General features: G+C 47.7%; 1 protein-coding gene across 2 annotated transcripts in view; it reads right to left on the bottom strand.

Moving 5' to 3' along the window:
• CUX1 (cut like homeobox 1) overlaps positions 1 to 19,220 on the bottom strand; it is a gene marked incomplete at both ends in the record, with an annotated part of 226,106 nt that overhangs the window by 140,253 nt on the left and 66,633 nt on the right. For both annotated transcript variants that reach the window (XM_079545066.1, XM_079545065.1), the window contains one exon: positions 290 to 337. In XM_079545066.1, the coding sequence (XP_079401192.1) occupies positions 290 to 337 (48 nt within the window). The remainder of the gene's footprint in view (positions 1 to 289; positions 338 to 19,220) is intronic.

Genomic DNA, 19,220 nt, shown 5'->3' with positions numbered 1-19,220 from the left:
ATTAAGCACACAAACCACCAAGTCACCGAGGCATACCGAGCTAGTGTGTGCACCTGAGTCACAGCAGAAAGCTTACGTTCAGGGCTGCTAAATGCAGTGGGACTGGATGAGTTTAGCTTGTCCAGCACAAATGCAACGTATCACATGCATGCCAGCACAGAGGGAAGCAGAACCCCTGCAATGCTCCGTGCTCACAGCTTCCATCCTGGCCTAGCCGTGCTGACAGGCTGTGGGCACACTAATCACGTGGAGCAAAAACAAAAGCACAAAGAGAAGCAGAAGCTCTTACCTCTCCCTGGAAACTCTTCAGTAGTGGAGCTACCTGTTTGCGCAGGTCCTGGAAGACAGAAGAAAATATTCCATCAGACAAATGTGAAAGGACGTGTTGTTGTCAAGTTATCTCTAACTCTGCTTTTGGGTCTGGAATACTACTTATGACGTGGCTGCATTTTGCGGGAGCTTTGATTAAAGCAGAAGTACATCTAAAATTAAGTTTGAACAAGTCTGCATTTCCAGCTTGACACATACCTGTATGTGTTGCGATAGTATTAATTAACAAAACTGCACTGATGTTAGGTAAGCACTGAACGTCTCCAATCTCATCATTCAGCTGAAACACTAATACGATTAGCAGCAAATGCCTCTATCTACCTACACAGCAGCTACACCTCTGAACTTATCCCACACGTGGAAGCCAGGCTTAAAGAAATATGACTGGACCATCATTCCAGCTGGGAGTGCCGTCATTTTGTACAGGGCCTGATTTATCTGTTATTCTCTCAAGACTGCTCTGCCTTCAGCCATCAGAGAACTGGAGATAGCCACGTTGAAGATGAGAGAATTGTTTGTTGGATTCTGTTTACTCAAGTATTTCTTCTTCAGAATTACAACACATCATACTACTGAATGCGCTAAAATGCTGCCTACAGAAACATCTAGAAGTTTCTAGCATAGTTTTACTCAGCAACCAACACAAGACAGGACAGCAGGAGTAGTTACATCTTCTATAAAACTCTTAGGGGCCCCACTGTTCAGCTGACTCAGGTCTCATTTTCTTAGCAGTTCTCAGAAATACCATCACATGCATGCCAGCAGAGTGAGGTCCTGTGACTTAACAGTGGACCCTCTCCATTACGCACAGCCAAAAAACTTCTTACACAGCCTGACAATGACAGAACAAGGGGGAATGGCTCTAAACTAAAGAGGGGAGATTTATGTTAGACATGGGGGGAAATTCTTTCGTCAGAGGGCGGTGAGGCCCCAGCTCAGAAATCATCCCTGGAGGTGCCCGAGGCCGTGGATGGGCCCTGGGCAACCTGAGCCAGGGGGGCACCCAGCCCATGGCAGGGGTCGTGGCTGAGGGCTGTGAGTCCCTTCCAACCCAGCCATTCTGTGAGTCTGTGACTCCATTTCTGCCATCATCTTCCACTGCTGAGGCACAAGCAGTAACTGCACAGCACATCCGCAGCCAGAAAGAAAGCGCAGGAGGCGCAGCCCAAGGCCCTGGCCTTGCATGGCTCCAGCAGGGCAGCACTGAGACTGGTCACCCAGGACGGGTGGCCCCATCAGAACAGTGGGTCACCATAAAAATGTGAGACACTCTCTTTTCCAGTGCAAAAACGCTTCTGTCCAAAGTCATGCAGCAAGTTGGACATCAAACCACACACCAAAATACCCTCAGCACCGGGTTTAGTCTGATTTGCTGAAGGAAAAGCAGGCTTTTGGAGAAGCGGTTGTTGTCATTTAAATGACAAGTGGCGGAGAGAGTTGGAGAAGCAGGAGCTCTTGCACTCCCTGAGAGATGGCTTAGGGGGCTGAACGTAAATGAAGCTATCAAAGACAAATGATTGGCCAAATTTCACTGCTTTCCTGGTTACTGCAGTACCACACAGCTAATCCCCATCAAGCTCAGGATAATGTCACTGCTTTATAAGCTCATTCTTCCGTACCAAACCCATAAACGCTTCTGTTTTTACACCTTAATGCTTCCTGATATTTTCTGTCGTCTGTTTTGGGACAGAAGAAGGGTAAGTGCTGCCCGTGTGCACCACGACTGCCTGTCAGTAACGCCTCTCCCAGAGCAGAGCAGCAGGTTGAGCAGCTTTTCCCATCTCCTGACTACAGAGGGAGGCCAGGAGGCTTTGCATGTTCTGTAATGTGTTTTCCTTGTAGCCCGATGATGATGCCATCAAAGAAAACGCAAAACCATCACTGGCAAAATAAATGCCTGTATTTGGGGCCAAAATCTTAATGCACGCTGAAATATAAAGTGAGACACACGATGTACAGTCAGGACGCTGGCATCCTTTTAAACTTCATCAAACAGGGAAAAATTACACCACTCAGGCAAAGCAGCACTTCATGAAAGTGGAAACAGGAGGTTTAACCCATGACCAACCCCAAGCCTTGCTGCACAGCTGTCAGGTACCCAGCACTGCTCCCAGTGCCAAAGCACGGGCACCCACCCCACCTGCCTGCACAGACAGCAAAGCCCTGTGAGGTTGTTCACTAAGATAACCCTACCTGCCATGCAGGTCTCTGGGCAGACAGCACGGCTGAGGAACACACCTTCCCTGTGCCCTGCTTGTGTGCCTGCTTCGCCCCAGCTAAACAGCATCCATCTCCAGACAGCTCACAGCAAAAGGGAAGTGCAAACAAACAGGCAGAAATCAGAACCACATATGCCACGAGTCACCAGCAAACACTGTGCTGGTGACATTTCTTTTTGGCAGCTTGGAAAATTTCCAAATCGGACTCGGTCTTGAAATCCGACATTAACATCAAATGGAATTTTACCTTCTTTGTCACTAAACTGAACAGAAGGAAGGATGTTAAGTTTGGGCCCGGGGGAGTGAGCGGGGCCGGTAGCAAGGACACCGTGTTTGAGCGTGGTGGCCTTCAGTGCCTGGGCTGCCATCAGAACAGGAAAGGTGCTCAGCTCACATGCAGCCTGCATCACCGCCCCCCAGCAGAGCAGCTACAACCATACGTGCAATTGAACACGAAAGCAAGTGGTAATTTATCAGCACAACGCAGTGCCGTATCGGAGCGCTCCGGTACAATGGCATTATCTGCCTGCTTCCCCGTGCTGCCCAGCGTGCTCGGTCTCCCTCTCTGCAGATGATGTATTGGGATGGAGCTGTTTTCTGAACAAGACTCTATCACAGACAAACTCGATATCTGAAGCAGAGACGATGAATTAGGATGCTGTATCATTGTCTGAATCAAATCTGATAGCTGAAAGCTAATGCAGCCTTTTCCTCTTTTCAGGAGCACAAACAACTGGTTTATATTTTGATTAAGCAGCCACACAATGAAATCCGAATCCAAACAATTTTTAACTCCCTTTCCATTCGCATTAAAAATAACTCTGTGGAAAATAAGCCAAGAATAAATCTATGGGAAAAACCTGGGCGACAAACACATCGTTCACACAACTGCATTATTTCTTTCTATCTCAATACACGGCGCAGTACAAAGGACACATCAGCGGTCAGGGTACCAATGCCGTGCTGGTAATTTACTGGAGGTCTGAAGCTGCACAGCATCTTCTGATCTCCCCTCAGACTCTCGATCTCATTTACTTCCCAAACGCTTATCTCTGAATGTCACAACAAGAGCCCTCTGACCCCGGTTTGATAAAGCAGCGCGGGAAGCTGAGCCCGACCTGCACGCACCTTCATCATCTGCGCAGCTATCGGGCTGCTGCGAAACAAAACCAAACCAAAAGAAATGGGCAACATCATTTCCTATGCCTGTGGCCACACTTCCCATGATATGCTCCATGTATCACCTCCCTGAGAGCAACACGGGCTGCCAGCTGCGCTGGGAAGGGCAGACGTCCCTGTGAGCCACAGCCACCTGCAGCACTGCTGATATCTCCGAGCTGCCCTGCCCCCAGCCAGCTGCCCACACTGCCACATCCCATCCCTTTGGATTCCCTCCTCGTTAGCCCACGCAGAACGAGGAGCTCAGGCCTGGTGAGGCTGAGCCCCCAACCCCAGGCACCTCCTGTGAGAGCTGCGAAACGATGATCAACCAACCAACCAACCAAGCACTGGAAGCCCAAGAGCCCAACAGGTTTGCTGGATGTATGTATCTGTCACGTACAGAGAAGGAAGGGCACAGCCCCAGGAGGAGCCCTCCTGCCAGCCCCTCTTGTGGGCCCACTGCTGCCTGCTGCTGAGATGGGACGGCTGCAAAGAAATGTAGCACCTACAGCTCCTCCATCGGAGATGCTGGGCACACGCATGGAGGTGCAACATGGGAAACAAGGCTTTGTCTCTGATTGCTTTCACTTAGCGTTGCTCTGAAACTGACACCCCAGACAGTTGTCCAAACAGGCACCGTGCAGCAGCCCACATGACTTATTTAATTCCTAAAATATAAGACAAATTAAATCATACAAGCAAACCATTTATTGCTCAAGCTAAACTACGATTTAATGAGATATAAAAGCTCTTATTGCTTAAGGGTGCTAAAGTATTTACTTGGAATTTGATCGTTAAAGAATGAATCACAATGTTAACCATTTTCTATTACTTTGTAGTTATTTGGATACAGTAACACAAAAAGATGTGGATTTTTAAGGGACATTTATAGATAGGTTTCAACGCAGCACGATAAATAAAAAATCCCAATTTGCAGTCGCCGAATGTACACCGCAGCGTTCTGAAATATTTCAGCTCCCAGATCTTGTGCAAATTCCATTAGCTTTAATTATTTATTAGCAGTAGATTTAGATTACTGTTCTTGACCTATTTTTCAGCGCACGGACCCACCCAGCAAGAAGTGAAAAAATATTCCATTTGTGAAGGGCTGCCTCGGTGTGGGCTCCGAGCTGCGAGGAGGAGCGGAGCAAAACACATGTGCTGTGATTCAGAGGGAGATGCTGACACTTTGGGGAGGTTAGCAGGGCATGCACTGCAGGATGGAGACGGGAGGAGATGCCCCGAAATGAGGCAGGTTGTGCTGGGCAGCATCCTCAGTCCTGCAGAATAGCGAGCCCAACGTCTGACTGCTGGTGGAAATCCCCTCCTTGCTCCACAGTGTGGCTCCCAGTAACCACTGAGCATCTGGGGACTCATCCCGTGTCCTGTGCTGGTGGAGATAAACCCTGCTTCTCTGGGCAGGAGGAAAGTGGAGCGCTGGCAGAGGTGTCCCATGCTGCTGCGGCTGCCACTTTGCTCTGTGGCACTGCTCACTTGAACAAATCTGAACGCAATCTTCTTTCAGCTTCTTCCAAGCTCAAATAAACTGAAAGCTAGCAAGTTTACCCTGGGCTTATGCAGCAACGTATAAACAGACCAGCTACCTCACAACTGTTTAAAGAATCAGCTGTGCAAAAGAAGAACCGTTGCATACATATATGCATACGTATGTCTATATATAAACACATAGACTATACATAACATTGAAAAATATTCTTTTTTTAACCTGACTTTACAAATGAATGCACAGAACCACGCTGGAACTTCTGTGTCACTTATAAACCAGCAAGTTAACACTGGCTACAAAAGACACTGAACAGAAACAATTCGGAACTTTAAAACCGGAGTTGCTAGGAAACAAAAAAGATCATTCAAACAAAAATGACTCAGGTAGGAGAGCTGTGGAAAGAGCCAATTCCAAGCAAATGAAAGGCTGATCACTAAAACCTCGGTGTAAAATGGGGAGCGTCTGAAAAAAAGGGAATTATTATGAGCCTTAAAAAATTAACGTGCCTAATGAGAAGCTAATGACACGGGCCGTGACTTTGCAGAAAAGGCACCTACGAGTGCTGTGGTCCAATTAACAACACCAGTTCAAACACAGACTAATGCTTCACACGGTGGATTTTAAACGAGGAGTATTTAATGTGAAACCATAATTGCGCCGGTAATTTTCCACCTTCCCTCCACCACTGGCAGAGCTGTGTGTGAATCAGCACATCGTACCTGAGCTACAGGTAGAAGGCCAAACCCAGTGTGCCAGCGGGGGGATTCTGTCCTGCTACGTATGCACAGTGCAGCCGCTAAAAATGACTGGGATCAGAGAATCACAGAGTCACAACACAGCTGGAGTTGGAAGGGATCCCCAGAGGCCATCTGGTCCCACTGCCTGCAGAGCACAGGGACACCCACAGCTCCACCAGTGCTCACAGCCCTCCAGCCTGACCCTGGGGGTCTGCAGGGATGGCACCCAGTTCCAAAACTGCAATGAGGTAGAGTGGAAAAACGTCCCAAATATCAATGCACTGCTTTAAAGACAGGCTAAGTTTGGAAGAAGAATAATTCTGTCTTAAATATTAAAAGAAGGAAAAGGATTTTTTTCCTCCCAGATCCGTACTGATCTCAGGTGAGTCAGGGCCAGGCTGTGAGCTGACAGGACATCAGATATTGCAAAACCTTCTGCCTACCGTTACTTATCACACGGCTGTGTCATTAACCACCAGCACACCTGCATGTAGGAACACAGGTACAGATTTGTATCGTTACAGTCAGCATTCCCTTCTTCCAATGTAAGTGTCAATGCTTTCGGGCTGTGGGCGCTCTGTGCAGTGCAGGCAGTGGGACCAGGCAGCTTTGGGGTCCCTTCCAACTCAAAGCGCAGTGCGATGCTATGATTTACTACGTCTAATTCAGCACGCCTGCTAAAAACACCTCAAAATCAATCCAACTGTCATCCTCCTGACCTAAATAAAAACGAAACACGGCGCACATCTTTTCACGTCGCTTCTGTACACAAAGCTATTGAAGGGAAAACAAACTTTTGCTACCACGGTGCTTCCCGGCCAAGTTCCTGCTGAACCTCTGTGCTGCCCATAGCGCATGTGCTTTGGTAGCACACAGTAGAAATAAATGAATCATCCAGATGAAAGAAAGCAAAACCTCACTGCAGCCTTCTTCAATGCATTTTGTGCTTGTTAGCTGAACTTAAGAAATAAAAATCCCACAAAAAGCGCTCTGGGGCAGCAGCATCTCCTCACGCTGTAATATATGGTCTCAGCTGGGAGCAATTCCCAAATTCATATGGCGAACTGTGAACTGCCCGGTGCGCTGCGGGGGGATGAGAAGACCGGGGGAAGAAACGCAGAGGACTGAAGATTTAGAAAGGAGAAGAGACAGAGCTGAGTCTGTCTGTTCTGAGCGCTGTTTTTCCATCACAGAAGGCATGCGAGCCCAGCGCTGAATCACAATGAACTCAATAACAGATTAAAATGAGACATACTTGTGTAATAATAAATCAACAGCATTAATACAAGCTTATCTTCTCCTAACTCAGAAGGGGGAGGTGACAAATTGCACTTAAGGAAAAATAGTTTTACTGTTGCTAGCACAAGCCCAGTGTCTATAGGAGACTGCTAAATTTAGCAAGCCGACTTTTGATGATAGCAACGGAAATGAATTCAAGTTTTTTGGTGTGTTTTTTTGTTTTTAAAAAGCTCCAGAACGTTACTCATCTTCTTGAACCTCCCACCAAAAGCAGAGCCTTCAGAGCGCTGCCCTTCCTCCTGCTCCTGCTCCTCTCCCCCTGAGCTCCTCCGGCTCGCAGCACTGCGGCGACTCGGTGCGGGCTCACAAATTCCCTATCTCTTGGCTGGAGCTGTTTGGCTCTGACAGATGAATCAGAGAAGTCCATAAACGTCTGGAGGATTTGTGCAGACTTTTCCTTGTATGACTATATATGGCAACTGCAGATGGACTTATCTACCATCACTTCAGCCCAGGCTGCAAACTTTTTACCTTACTCCTAATGGCAGGATTCCCTAATCTGCAGTGCCATGGAATTGGACACACAGGCAGACCCTTTTCTCAAAACCATTTTCCTACTCTTCACAAGACTGTAGAAGTGATGTAGGACAATGCTTGCATTAGGATAGGTGCAGGTGTCTGTCGGGCACGGTCAGCAGCATGGTGGGCTGGGCTGGGGCTGGACTTGGTGGTGATCTCAGAGGTCTTTTCCTGCCCCAACATCTCTGTGCCTCTGCGAAGATACTTTTCAGTAAAACCTAAATTGTTAACAACTCGGTATTACTCTGAAACGCGTTTATAAGTACAAGTAAACCGGAGTGAGATGCTGTGAAACTCACATTTTCACTTAAACTGAAGGCATGCACCTCAGCAGACTGCAGGTAGCTTCCATTACAGCTTACCTGAAATACCAATTAGCACCACGAGCAGCCCAGCACTAAGTGCTAAAGGAAAAGAAACAGGGGAGGTCCAAACTGACTGACGGGACTGACAGAGGAATTCCAACAACGCCCGCAACAATCCCTAAATCCAGAAAAATCTTTTCTTTCAGCTTCTTGCCACGACTGCCTTTTGTACACGTTCATTTCTGCACTACCTCAGCTATGTCCAAAGCAATAACATGTGATAAAGTAAAGAAAGCTTTCAGCCGGATCCAAAGTCTGCTCCAAAGAGCACCGAGTCCAAGCAGCTTCCAGCAAAATACTTCCAACGCACCTCAGAAGTGACAGCCAGAGCCTCTGAGGGCTCAGCACGGAGAAGACTGCAGCTCCTCAAACCCAGCACTGAAACCTGGGCAAACAGGCTGCAAGAATGGAAGTAAATATGGAGTTTTGTGTGCATGAAGGAGTGATGGGAGAGCGTGGCCCTGAGGGGACGGGGCCACCAGGACGAGCTGAGCGAGGAGCCGTGTGGACTCAGAAACCGCTTTATTGAACTATTTCCTTGGAAGCATTGTAATGAAAAATATACAGAATAAAATAAATGGAACGGCCAGCTCCTGAAAAGCAAACCGACAGAGATGGTGGAACAGCAGGGAACGGAATGAGGAACTGAACAGAAATCCCTGGCTGTTTCGGGGCCGCGCTCCTATCAGCACAGCCCTGGGCTCTTCCAGGAGAAGCATAAGAAGACAGCATCAGGGATGGCAGCCCAGCTCCTAGGCAGGCAGCCTTCCCCCAGCACAGCCCCCCCTGGATGGTGCAGATGGAGGGACAGGAGCAGCCCTCACAGTGTCACAGCCCTCCAGACCTCAGGGCTGAGGTAACTCACTTGTGAATGGGATTCATCAAAGCAGACAATGCTGCCCAACAAGCTGTGTTTGATGCTGCTCTTGAAGTTATCATTACAAAAGCAGGGAAATGTTTCATTGCCATTATCAGATAACGGAAGCACAAACAGCTGTTGGCTCCTATTGCAAGAGGAGGGATGGAATTCAGCTCTATTCCATATGCTTTTTAATAGTGTGGAGCTTAAGGAAGGATGGCAGCCATTCTTCTTCTATCTTTCTGCCCAATACTTCTGACAGCTCTAACTGATACTCCGGAGTGCTACCCATTAAAACCAGCGCAATGAAGCAAGCAATGTGTTCATGAAGTTCATATTTATATATATTTATCTGTATTGACAGAACAAGGGGGAATGGCTTTCAACTAAAAGAGGGTTAGACGTGAAGAAGGAATGCTGCAGTCAGGGCAGCGAGGCCCTGGCAGTGCCCATACAGCAGTGCTGCCCCATGGCTGGAGGTGCTGGGGCCGTGGATGGGCCCTGGGCAGCCTGAGCTGGGCACCATCCCATAGCACAGGGGATGGAGATCCATGAGCTTTAAGGTCACCTCCAACTGAAGCTGTTCTGTGTCTCATCAGCTGGAAGTACTCCATGGTATCGCCTATAATGGGGTAAAACGTGGAAGAGTTGCGTTGAAACAGCAGAAGCAAAAGAAGAAAAGGAGAAACACCGATCCCAACAGTGTGAAAATCATGGCTTATGCGAACTGGAGCATTGCAGTATAAATCACACTGCTTACATTCACTAATCAGGAGTTTCAGTTGATGTAAGAAGGAAGCCAGAGTTAGCAAAACCTATTAGTGAACTGCCGGAAGGTTCACTAATGGCTGTTCTGCCCCTTATCGGCTGCACAAACAACAGTGGGCGTCAGATCAACCAGTGACCCACCGAGCTCTCCTACATGAGGGGTACGGAGCTCAGCTCAGCCAGGAGAGCTCACAGAGCCCAGGGGTTCCCTCAAAGGGCACACGAGGAAAGAGTTAAAGCTTCAAACTGCTGTTTCCAACCTCCCCCCCCCCCATCAAGTGTCAGCTGTGATAAGCCGAAATTAACAGCCCTGTGCTGTGCCACTTCAAATGAAAGGGGAAAAAAAAATTCTTTGTGCTATTCTAGGTATTTTAAGTTGCATATGAGCATGGTGTCTAAATATAGACAGCAACAACAAGAGGCGGCATTGTCCCTTTGGGCACATTGAATATTATCTCAGAATTCCCATCTTCCTGGGCTGAGCCTCTGTTTTCTTTTCCTCCTCGTTACTTTTCGTACTCAGCACAGTGCGTTAACCCCTCTTTGGTTGCAGATAGGTCAGTTTAACCAAGAGTGGCCTTGTGATTCCAAGATCATTGGTAGTTATCGCCATGGGATTAGAAGAGCACCAGAAATAGTTGTGTTTACTTAATGTTGTCATTACATTAGAACGAGATTCGTCTAAATAATGAGGTCCTGGAATAGCAACGTGTCACTTGAAAACCGTGTGTCAATAGGGCTTGAATGTGAAGAGGATGTTACACAAGACAAAAAGATTCCACTAACTTAAGGATAAGAATTGACATTTTTCAGAACAGATGTCATTGATAATTTATAGATGCCTTTAAAAATTAAACTTTATATAGAATCCAGCTTAAAAATGGAGTGTTGTCCATGTTCTGAGTGCATCGGGTACATTAAGCACAAGCGTGCACTTCACTCAAAGGTATTTAAATACTCGAGAAGTCAGGAGCAGCCACGTCAGCCAGGTCGTGCTGCGTTCAATATTAAAGGCTCACAGCAGCCTGCTGCTTGCAGTGAGTGCAGCACTGCTCCTGGGAGCTCATTGAGGGTGGTGAGGCACTGCGCAGGCTGCCCAGACAGGAGTGGTGCCATCCCTGCAGACCCCAGGGTCAGGCTGGGCGGCTGAGCACTGATGGAGCTGTGGGTGTCCCTGTGCACCGCGGGCAGTGGGAGCAGATGGCCTCACACCATTCAGTGCTTCTATGATTAACACCTCATCTTTGTTCTCAAGGCTTGGTTTTGCCTCTCCTCACTGTCCAACCAGTAAGCTGAAGACCTCACACATACCCAAGGTCCATTCAAAGCAAGTTTTCAAGAAAGCACGATCTCGAAGCTACCGCAGCACTGAGCGCTCTGGTTCTGTATGAACACATCATGCACTGACACCAGAACTCCCCGCACCATTTGTCACAGGGCAGCACAGCAGACACTGCCTGCCTCGCTCTGTAATTGCACAGCACTGCCGACTGGATGCTGAAATCCTGCTTCCTGCTCATGGCCAACATAAATCAAAGAAAAAAATCTGCTCCATTAAATCTATTTGCTCTGGGAGAACGGGGATTCATCATCTTCTAAAAGAAGTGGTCAATAAGATTCAGATGTGCTTAACGCAGACCTGGATGAGTTGGGATGGCACAGATGAGGCTGTGGCAGTGCTTGGAAGGGATGCACGAACAGAAAGGTGAACGCTGTGCTTATTTCAGTGGGCTGTGGGTTAAGTGCATGGCAAGCACAGTGGGCTCTTCCTTCTGCATCCCCTGAGGGACAATCCTTAACACATCATCCCAAGAGACACCAGCACGAAGAGAGCAGATAGGGCTGCTTGGAAAGTAAATCTGAAGTGGGCATTTCTTATATGGCTGTCACAAACAGCAGTCTGTCTACATTGCACATGGAAAAGTAACCCTGTGCTCAAATACCTGCAGCATCACTGAGGCTCTGCTGGTGCAGAAAAGGGTCCCACAGTGACGCTCAATCCAGAAAGCAGTTTGGTTTCACACTTGGCACAAGAACTTGGTCCCGTGGCATAGAAAGGAGGCTTAGATAGCACAACCACGTAGTACATATGGAAATTAATATAGCTGCATTGTACTGACAGCTTTGGGAGTTGTCAAATTAACCACAAACGAATCTCTTTTTCTCCTCCCGTTTATGAACAGGACAGTCTCATTCTGCTGCTTCGCCTGTTGGATTTCTCTTCCAACATCTGAAAACCCCGTGTGGAACCCACACCCTTCCAGCCAGGCCTGATACAACGCTCTCAATGTGATAAAAGCACTCTCCCACAGCTCCCAGCCAGCCAAAGCCAGCCCTGGATGGCGACATTGCATCTGGTTTCACTTTCCAATAACAAAACAAAACGCTCAGGCACTATTATCTGCGAGGTCCTGCACGAAGGCTTCCAAATACACTTTGAGAACAAATTAAATGCTTATTTTAAACCGAACCGATGGTAAATACCAAAGTGAAACCCAGCTGATGAGCTTGCAACATTTTGTGTCTGATTATCTTCCTGAAAGAGGAGCTTTTGGCGCTCCGGACGGCTGTGCTGGAGGATCAATTTCCTGTTCGCATCAAGGCTTCCACGCATTTGGTTCAGCTGATTTTGGAGGGCTTTGGTCTGCCCTGGATGCAGGAGCAGACAAAGATGGTGCTTTGGATGGCTCAGCCAGGGGCTGCACCCGGGGCTGAGCTCCACGGTGCTCCCATCGGACCCAGGGATGCTCCGGGCTGTGTGTGCTCAGCCCAGCACACAAACTCCATGCAGCACTTCCAGAACTCCGTGTTTTGCTTTCATTTTTTTTCTAACGTGCCAGCAGACATTTGTGAGATTCATTCCCCTTCTGCGTTTGATACAGCCAAGGAGGGAAATGAGATTCGTAAGCTATAGCCTTCATTCTGTTCCAAAATATTATCCCAGTAGCTAAAAAAAGACATGATTTGCTCCCACTATTGTTCCTTCTGACAGTTCCGTAGTGCAGCCAGCCCTTCTGCTGCTAGGGATTCAGAAGTCATCTTTATATACTGTTTACTTCTGCGCTTCCTCCACTCAAACATATGATTTTACATATTTGTACTGAGGAGCACAAAGTGAAACGCAGACGGGACGCACTCGCTCCGCACTGGCCTCTGCCCCAGCACAGACCTTCAGACAGGATACACGAGGACAGACGGCCGTGGGCTGGGGAAATGCTGCTGACACGAATAGCAGACAGACAGCAAATGGGAGCCCGCAGCTCCAGGAGCCATTTCCACGCCGCATGCTTCCCCAGGAACATCACAGGGTATAAAAAATGAGCCTGCTGCTCGTGCTTTGGTAGCACAGAACGGCTGCGGTTGGAGGGGACCTTAAAGCTCACGCAGCTCCGTCCCCTGTGCCATGGGCTGCTCCCAGCTCAGGCTGCCCAGCGCCCAGCCACAGCCTCAGCACCTCCAGCCGTGGGGCAGAGACGCTCTATGGGCAGTGCTGAGCCCCGGCTGCACCATTTCTTCCCCACATCTCACCCAAACCTCCCTCTTTCAGTTTCAGGCCGTTCCCCCTCATCCTATGTATATCCAATTTCAGCCCCAGACAGAAGCAGCGCAACCAGAATGAGAGGCATCTGCTGCTCTTTTATTGCAATTGTTGCCAGCCGCATTAGTATAAATTTGAGGAGTGTTTTAACATATTTTCATTCGAGCTTAATTAATTTTCATAGGAGTTTGAGCTTAATTAATTTTCACACAAGTTTGAGCTTAATTAATTTTCACAGAACTTTGACAATTTCCTCATTTGTTGTTGAAATCACAACACGACTTTTCCATATGCGAGGCAACCAGAATAATATCAGCTCACAGAGTCGTTCTTGGACTTGTTTTTGTATTTCACAACCAAAAATACTCCCAGTGTAAACTGTTAACTGAAGCCCTGACAAGTTTTATTATAAATATTCCCGGCTTTAAAGAGAAATTTGAATAAATTCACTTAGTGTATATGCAAGGCACAGTTTAGGTCTGACAGCTTCGGATTGTGCCTCATTTATATGGAGCAGCGATGAAACTCGTTAAGAGCAGAAGGAGCAGAGGGCCGAGCACTGCTGTATGGGATGCACACAGTACCGGGACGGCTGCACCTGCACACAGCTCACATTGCCCATGGACAGGCAGGCTGCAGCCAAACCCCTTCTCTCTGTTCTCCGTGCTGCTGAGCACCGCTGGCAGTGCTCACTACCTTCCCAAGGTGGAAGATCACTGCAGTGTCCTTGAGATTCATCTCCTGGTCACACAAGCTGTGATGATAATCTGTTGTGTGCGACATTAAATCTACTGTTACTCCACTAAAACGTGCTATAGTGATCATCTGTGCCCACTTATACTATAGAGAGAAGTGCATTAGGAGATGGGAATGCAGCGCAGAGCGGTGCTGCCCCATCCCTGCCGTGCCCCAGCTTTAAGGTTCCACTCCAACCCAACCATGCTGTGGTTCTGCAGGTCTGGGCCCTGCCTGGGATTCCCTGCTCAAGCCGGGGCAGCAAGCATGCAGAGATGCCAGGCATGGGGTGCTCCATTCTGCTTGGATAAGAACTGCAGACCAAGAGGGGGATGGGAAAAAGAATGGAGAAGAAAGTAACAGTGATAAAAAAAAAGGAGCTCGGTTGGAGAAATCCAGGCTAAAAATACTGGATTAACTTTCTCGTGTGATTTACATGAATTTCAAAGAAATAATGCAGAGATTAAAGATCTGACACACACAAGTCCTGACTCCCTGCACTCTTTCTGCAGGTATTATGGACCTCCTGAACCCCCTGAACCTTCCGTCCCGTCTTCCCCTCATCTGGGACTTCAACCCAGCCACATAAGGGCAGAATTCTTCAAGGTAAGAGCAATACATAAAGTGCATTAATGGCCCTCAGCACAGACTCTGAACCAATACAGGCTTTTGCCCACCTCTGGCTGATCCCACTTCTCCAGCAGCGTACAAAAAACCCTCTCTGTCCAATCCTTCCTACTGGACAATTAATGGCAACTGGGTCTTGTGCTTTCTAATCGCGCAGTAGAAGCTGCCAACAGAACACACTTTTAAACTACTCTGACTGTGATTTTCTCATCACACAAGCTTTAAGAAGCTGCAAGCTTCATGGAGCAGCCTTAACTTGCAACCCACACTCCGGTTACTTTAGATAGGATTGCTGCTGAATTTTCCTGGTTAAGCCCTGTGATGTGAACTGCTAGGAGCTGGTTCCAGGTAACTTATTAAGCACCAGTTGGTAGATTTAGAATGGCATTCTCAATCATCTCAAGCTGTTCCGACCTTGGCTGCCCTTGTCAATGCCCACATTCAGTTCCAGTCCTGCAGCTCTTGGTGCTTTATCCGCCAGCAGCAGCACAGAGTCAGACCAACTGCAAAGGGCCATTTCCTGACATTAAGCCAAAAGGGGACAACAGGGAAAGCCAGGATTACTGATGCATTTCTTCACTGTTTTGAATATAAGGCAATAGCAGAGCAACCACAAAAATCAGGATAGGTAACAAGTCTGATTAACGCCACGGCATCCCAGCAACTTCAGCTGCTTAAAAAAGTTCTGTTTCACCACTGGTTTAAATCAAGGTGCGCCAAATAACAACGCTCAGGTCCAAACCTTGTAAGAGATACAAAAGTCTGGGGGTGCTGGGATTCACAAAGCAGAGACCTCGCAGTTCCACTGCCTCTCAGAACGAGAGGAGAGCTCTTCAGGGTTCTGTACTGAAAGTTGGACTTAATGGCCTCTGTGTGTCCCTTCCAACTGAACCACCCAGTTCTACTCTTAACGTGATGCGTGCAGCTTTGAATGATGAATGCCTTACTCACAAAGTGCCCTGCGTTGGGAGCTGTGCATTTTCAGTGCCCACTGATGCTGTGCCATGGCCGTGTGCTGGGATGGCTGCTGCAGGTTGTGTGGCACCAAACCTGCTCACCTCCATCCTCCTCTGCCCTAAGTGCAGCTTGAAGCGACTTCAGTGCCAATGCTGCACGTACCTTTTAGCCGAGAACATTTAGCAGTGGTAATTACTAACCAATTCCCTAGATAATTAGCTTATAAAAAGTGCAGTTTTGACTGTGGATTGCCAAACGCTCTGCTAATCATCTCACACCACCTCCCCACTGTAACAATTAGTGAGGAACACTTTAAAAAGGCACAAACGAGCATTCAGAGCTCAGATGCAGCGGCCTGGCTCCCACAGGCTGCACAGAGCTGGGGATGCTCCGACCCAGAGGTACGAGGGCAGGTGGGAGGGGGCCCTCGTTCATCCTCTGTGAGCTGCAGGCAAAGCACACCGTAACCTGACGGAGCACCAAGCCGCCCCTGGGCCCTGTGCTGTCTGTGTGATGCAGGCTTGCTTGTTCCAGCCCAACCCATAGGACTCTGTTGTCTCCCCAGGCACCGATGCGACCTCGCGTGGAGCGGGGATCGCCGAGAGCTGCGGTGCTGGGGCTGAGCTGTGCTGGAGGTGAAGGCATCTGAAAGCCAGCACTATGTACAGCGTGCACATGGCAATTTGTTACTGTGAAAAACCATCTGTTTCTCGGTATTACAATTCTCAGAGGGGAAATTATAGCTAGCGTTCAACATAAAACATCAATTTAAACCATCAACTATTCATAATTTCAATTCTTTATTGGAAACCAAGGACATAAATGTCAGGGAATAAAGCAATATTTCTTTTATTAACTGTTCCATTCATCTGGCTATTAAATAAAACCAGGACCTTAATAAATAGCATTAGCCTTTGTACTGACAGCCACCCCAACACGCACCATAATTCTAAATAAAACACATTATATTCCCAGTATCTTTGGCTTTAAAGTAAAAATTAGGACTAAAAGCATTCACAAAAGTATCCTGTACATACAAGGCTTTAAGGAACGGCAGCAACAAAAGAATTCCCCCCACCTCATCTGCAGGCAGGTTCCCACTGCCCCCATGGCCACATCCCACCAAGTCACATCCCAAAGGACACAGCGGATTCCAGCACTGACGCTGCTCGCCTGCTGCCAATGGAATTGTTCTGTTAATCTCCCGCTCACAGATACGATGTCTGCAGCAAAAATAGTAATAATTATTAAAGCAGTAATAATATTAAAGGAGGGAGTGGATGGAGAGCAGGGGAAAGAAAGAACGGCAGCGATGAGGCATGAGTTCTGCTTAGAGCACGTCATCACCCATCACTACAAAGAGAAAGGTCTGTATTTGAGTTATGGGGTGTTGCTGCCCTTTGGCTTTTAGGAGTGACACACAAAGACACCAACGTCCATGGAGTGGGACGCAACGGATCCGCTGTCATCCTTTGGCAAATGAAGGCAGCCCTCTGTGTGCTTGCCTGAGAGCTGCACAACTCCACCTGGTGTGACCTACGGAGGAGCCGCCCCACGTCGCAGAGAAGAGCAGCAGAAGTGTTCTCTAGGAGCTGGGGAGTCCTAAGAAGTCCACAGATCCTCTGCTAATGTTCACATAATTGTCCATTATTCCTCCTTGGGAGCAGCTCCCTGCTCTTAGCACAGCCAGCATGGGGTACTCAAGAACACCATTACAGGGGAAAGGAAGCACAACTGTAATCAAAACAATGATTACTCTCACGTTCATTTAAATGCAGAGTGAGAAATGAATACAGAAATATTCACTTGAAAGTGAAAGGTAAGAATTAACTTTTCCCCATGGACATCAGAAACCTAACCTCAAAACCAGGAATTACTTGTGCATTTTTTACATCCCTTTGGAGCACACATTAGTTTCTCCTTCTGCATTTAAATGACTGTGACGGTAATTGTTTTGATTACAGCCGTGTTTCCTCCTACCCAAAATGGTGTTCTGAAGGACCACACGCTGGCAGGTCTAGGAGCAGGAGAGCTGCTCTTCAGGAGTAGTAATGGACGATCATAAGTGCTATCAGTGAATCCACTGACTGTGAGAGCTGCTCATCTCTTCGCTGCACGACTTCTTCCAACTCCACATACAATAAAAACCATCATGCCAGCGTTAAGAAAAAAGCAAGACTAAAACACAGTTAACTGGTTAAACATGAAAGCATCTGCTCTATCTTCCAAAGCTCCTTTATGAAGACAGAACCAGGACTGTGAAGTCAAAAGAGCCCCAAACGTTCCGAAAAATGGGCTATCAGGAGAAAGTAGCAACAATGCTTGGCTTCGTTAACCAATATTAATCACACGTATCAGCCACAGAGTTAAAGCACAGTATGACAATCCCAGAAATAACCGAGGGAGGAAGGAGAGCCCGGCACTGCCTGAGAGCCAGGCTTTTCTCCCAGGAAACCAATCTGAAATCCTCTGTCGCGTTTCTTACGATGCCTCCTAACTGCACCTTCACAGCACACATCACGTAACGAACGCAATTCCAGCACTTGTCAGGACACCTAGTTAACCACGTTTAATAAGGCACTTCATTTCCTTACAGTATCTATTGCTTGCATCCCCCGGAAAGTTATCGGTTCTGCCCTCCCACCCCTTGTCTTCATCCATTAGCATCAGTGAGCTTCTGCATAAATGCATATACATGCATCTCCCAACTGGGTCCCCAGTACGGACCGTCACTGTGTGTTTACATCACTGGACTCAGTAAATTCAATCACAGTGTCAGTAGAACCACCTCAGACTTGACTTTGCACATTTTTAAGGAGTAAAAATCAGGGCAATCAACTTCTGTCACACCTTGTTACTGCTGCCTTCAGGTTTTGGAGCGTGTAGTCGAGCATAATGCTGAACAGGGAGCGCCCTGGGACTGTGCTCAAAGAGGAGCATGCATGGTGCAAAATGCACAATGAGATGGAGGCAAGAGCACAGAGCTGAGAAACAGAAGGGTTGTCTCAATTATCAGCAGCTGAACCAAGATTCAGGTGCCTGTACATAACAAACTGCCCAACATCTCTGGTCACAGCCAAAGCTAAACATTATGCAATAGATTTTATAATGGGCATCTACTTTCAGTTTCAAATGGAGAACAAAGAATACAGTTCAGAAAAGGAGATGGAGCCTGGACACCTTTACCAGCAACCAAAAAGCCCCTACAGAACAAATAATAACCTGCTTGTAAGTGCCTGAGCAATATAAAGTACCCTGCACTTTTATACTGGAAAAAAAAAAAAAGCAAAAACAAAACAACTGGGAAAGAAAAAACGACAGAAACCCAAGATTGAAAAGAATTGTGTTTTCTGTAGGAACAAATGGGTGAGAAACACCTCGGCATCACAGCGGATCTCATGCTGGTGAGGGCTCAGCAGTGCCCTGCAGTTTCAAAGGAGGAAAGTATCACAGCTGTGAACAGCAAACCCACACGCATGCCAATAAGATGTGAAATAATTCCTCTGCCCAAGCAGTGCTGGGCACAGTGCTGCAGCTGTGACCTCGCTGGCTGTGGGTGCTGCACTTCTGATCCAAGAGAGCTCAATAGGACGAAGTGC

The sequence above is a fragment of the Tetrao urogallus genome (genome assembly GCF_951394365.1).
Source record: "Tetrao urogallus genome assembly, chromosome: 20".
In the NCBI taxonomy this organism is placed as follows: Eukaryota; Metazoa; Chordata; class Aves; order Galliformes; family Phasianidae; genus Tetrao; species Tetrao urogallus.
This window is presented reverse-complemented; position numbering and strand designations above follow the sequence as displayed.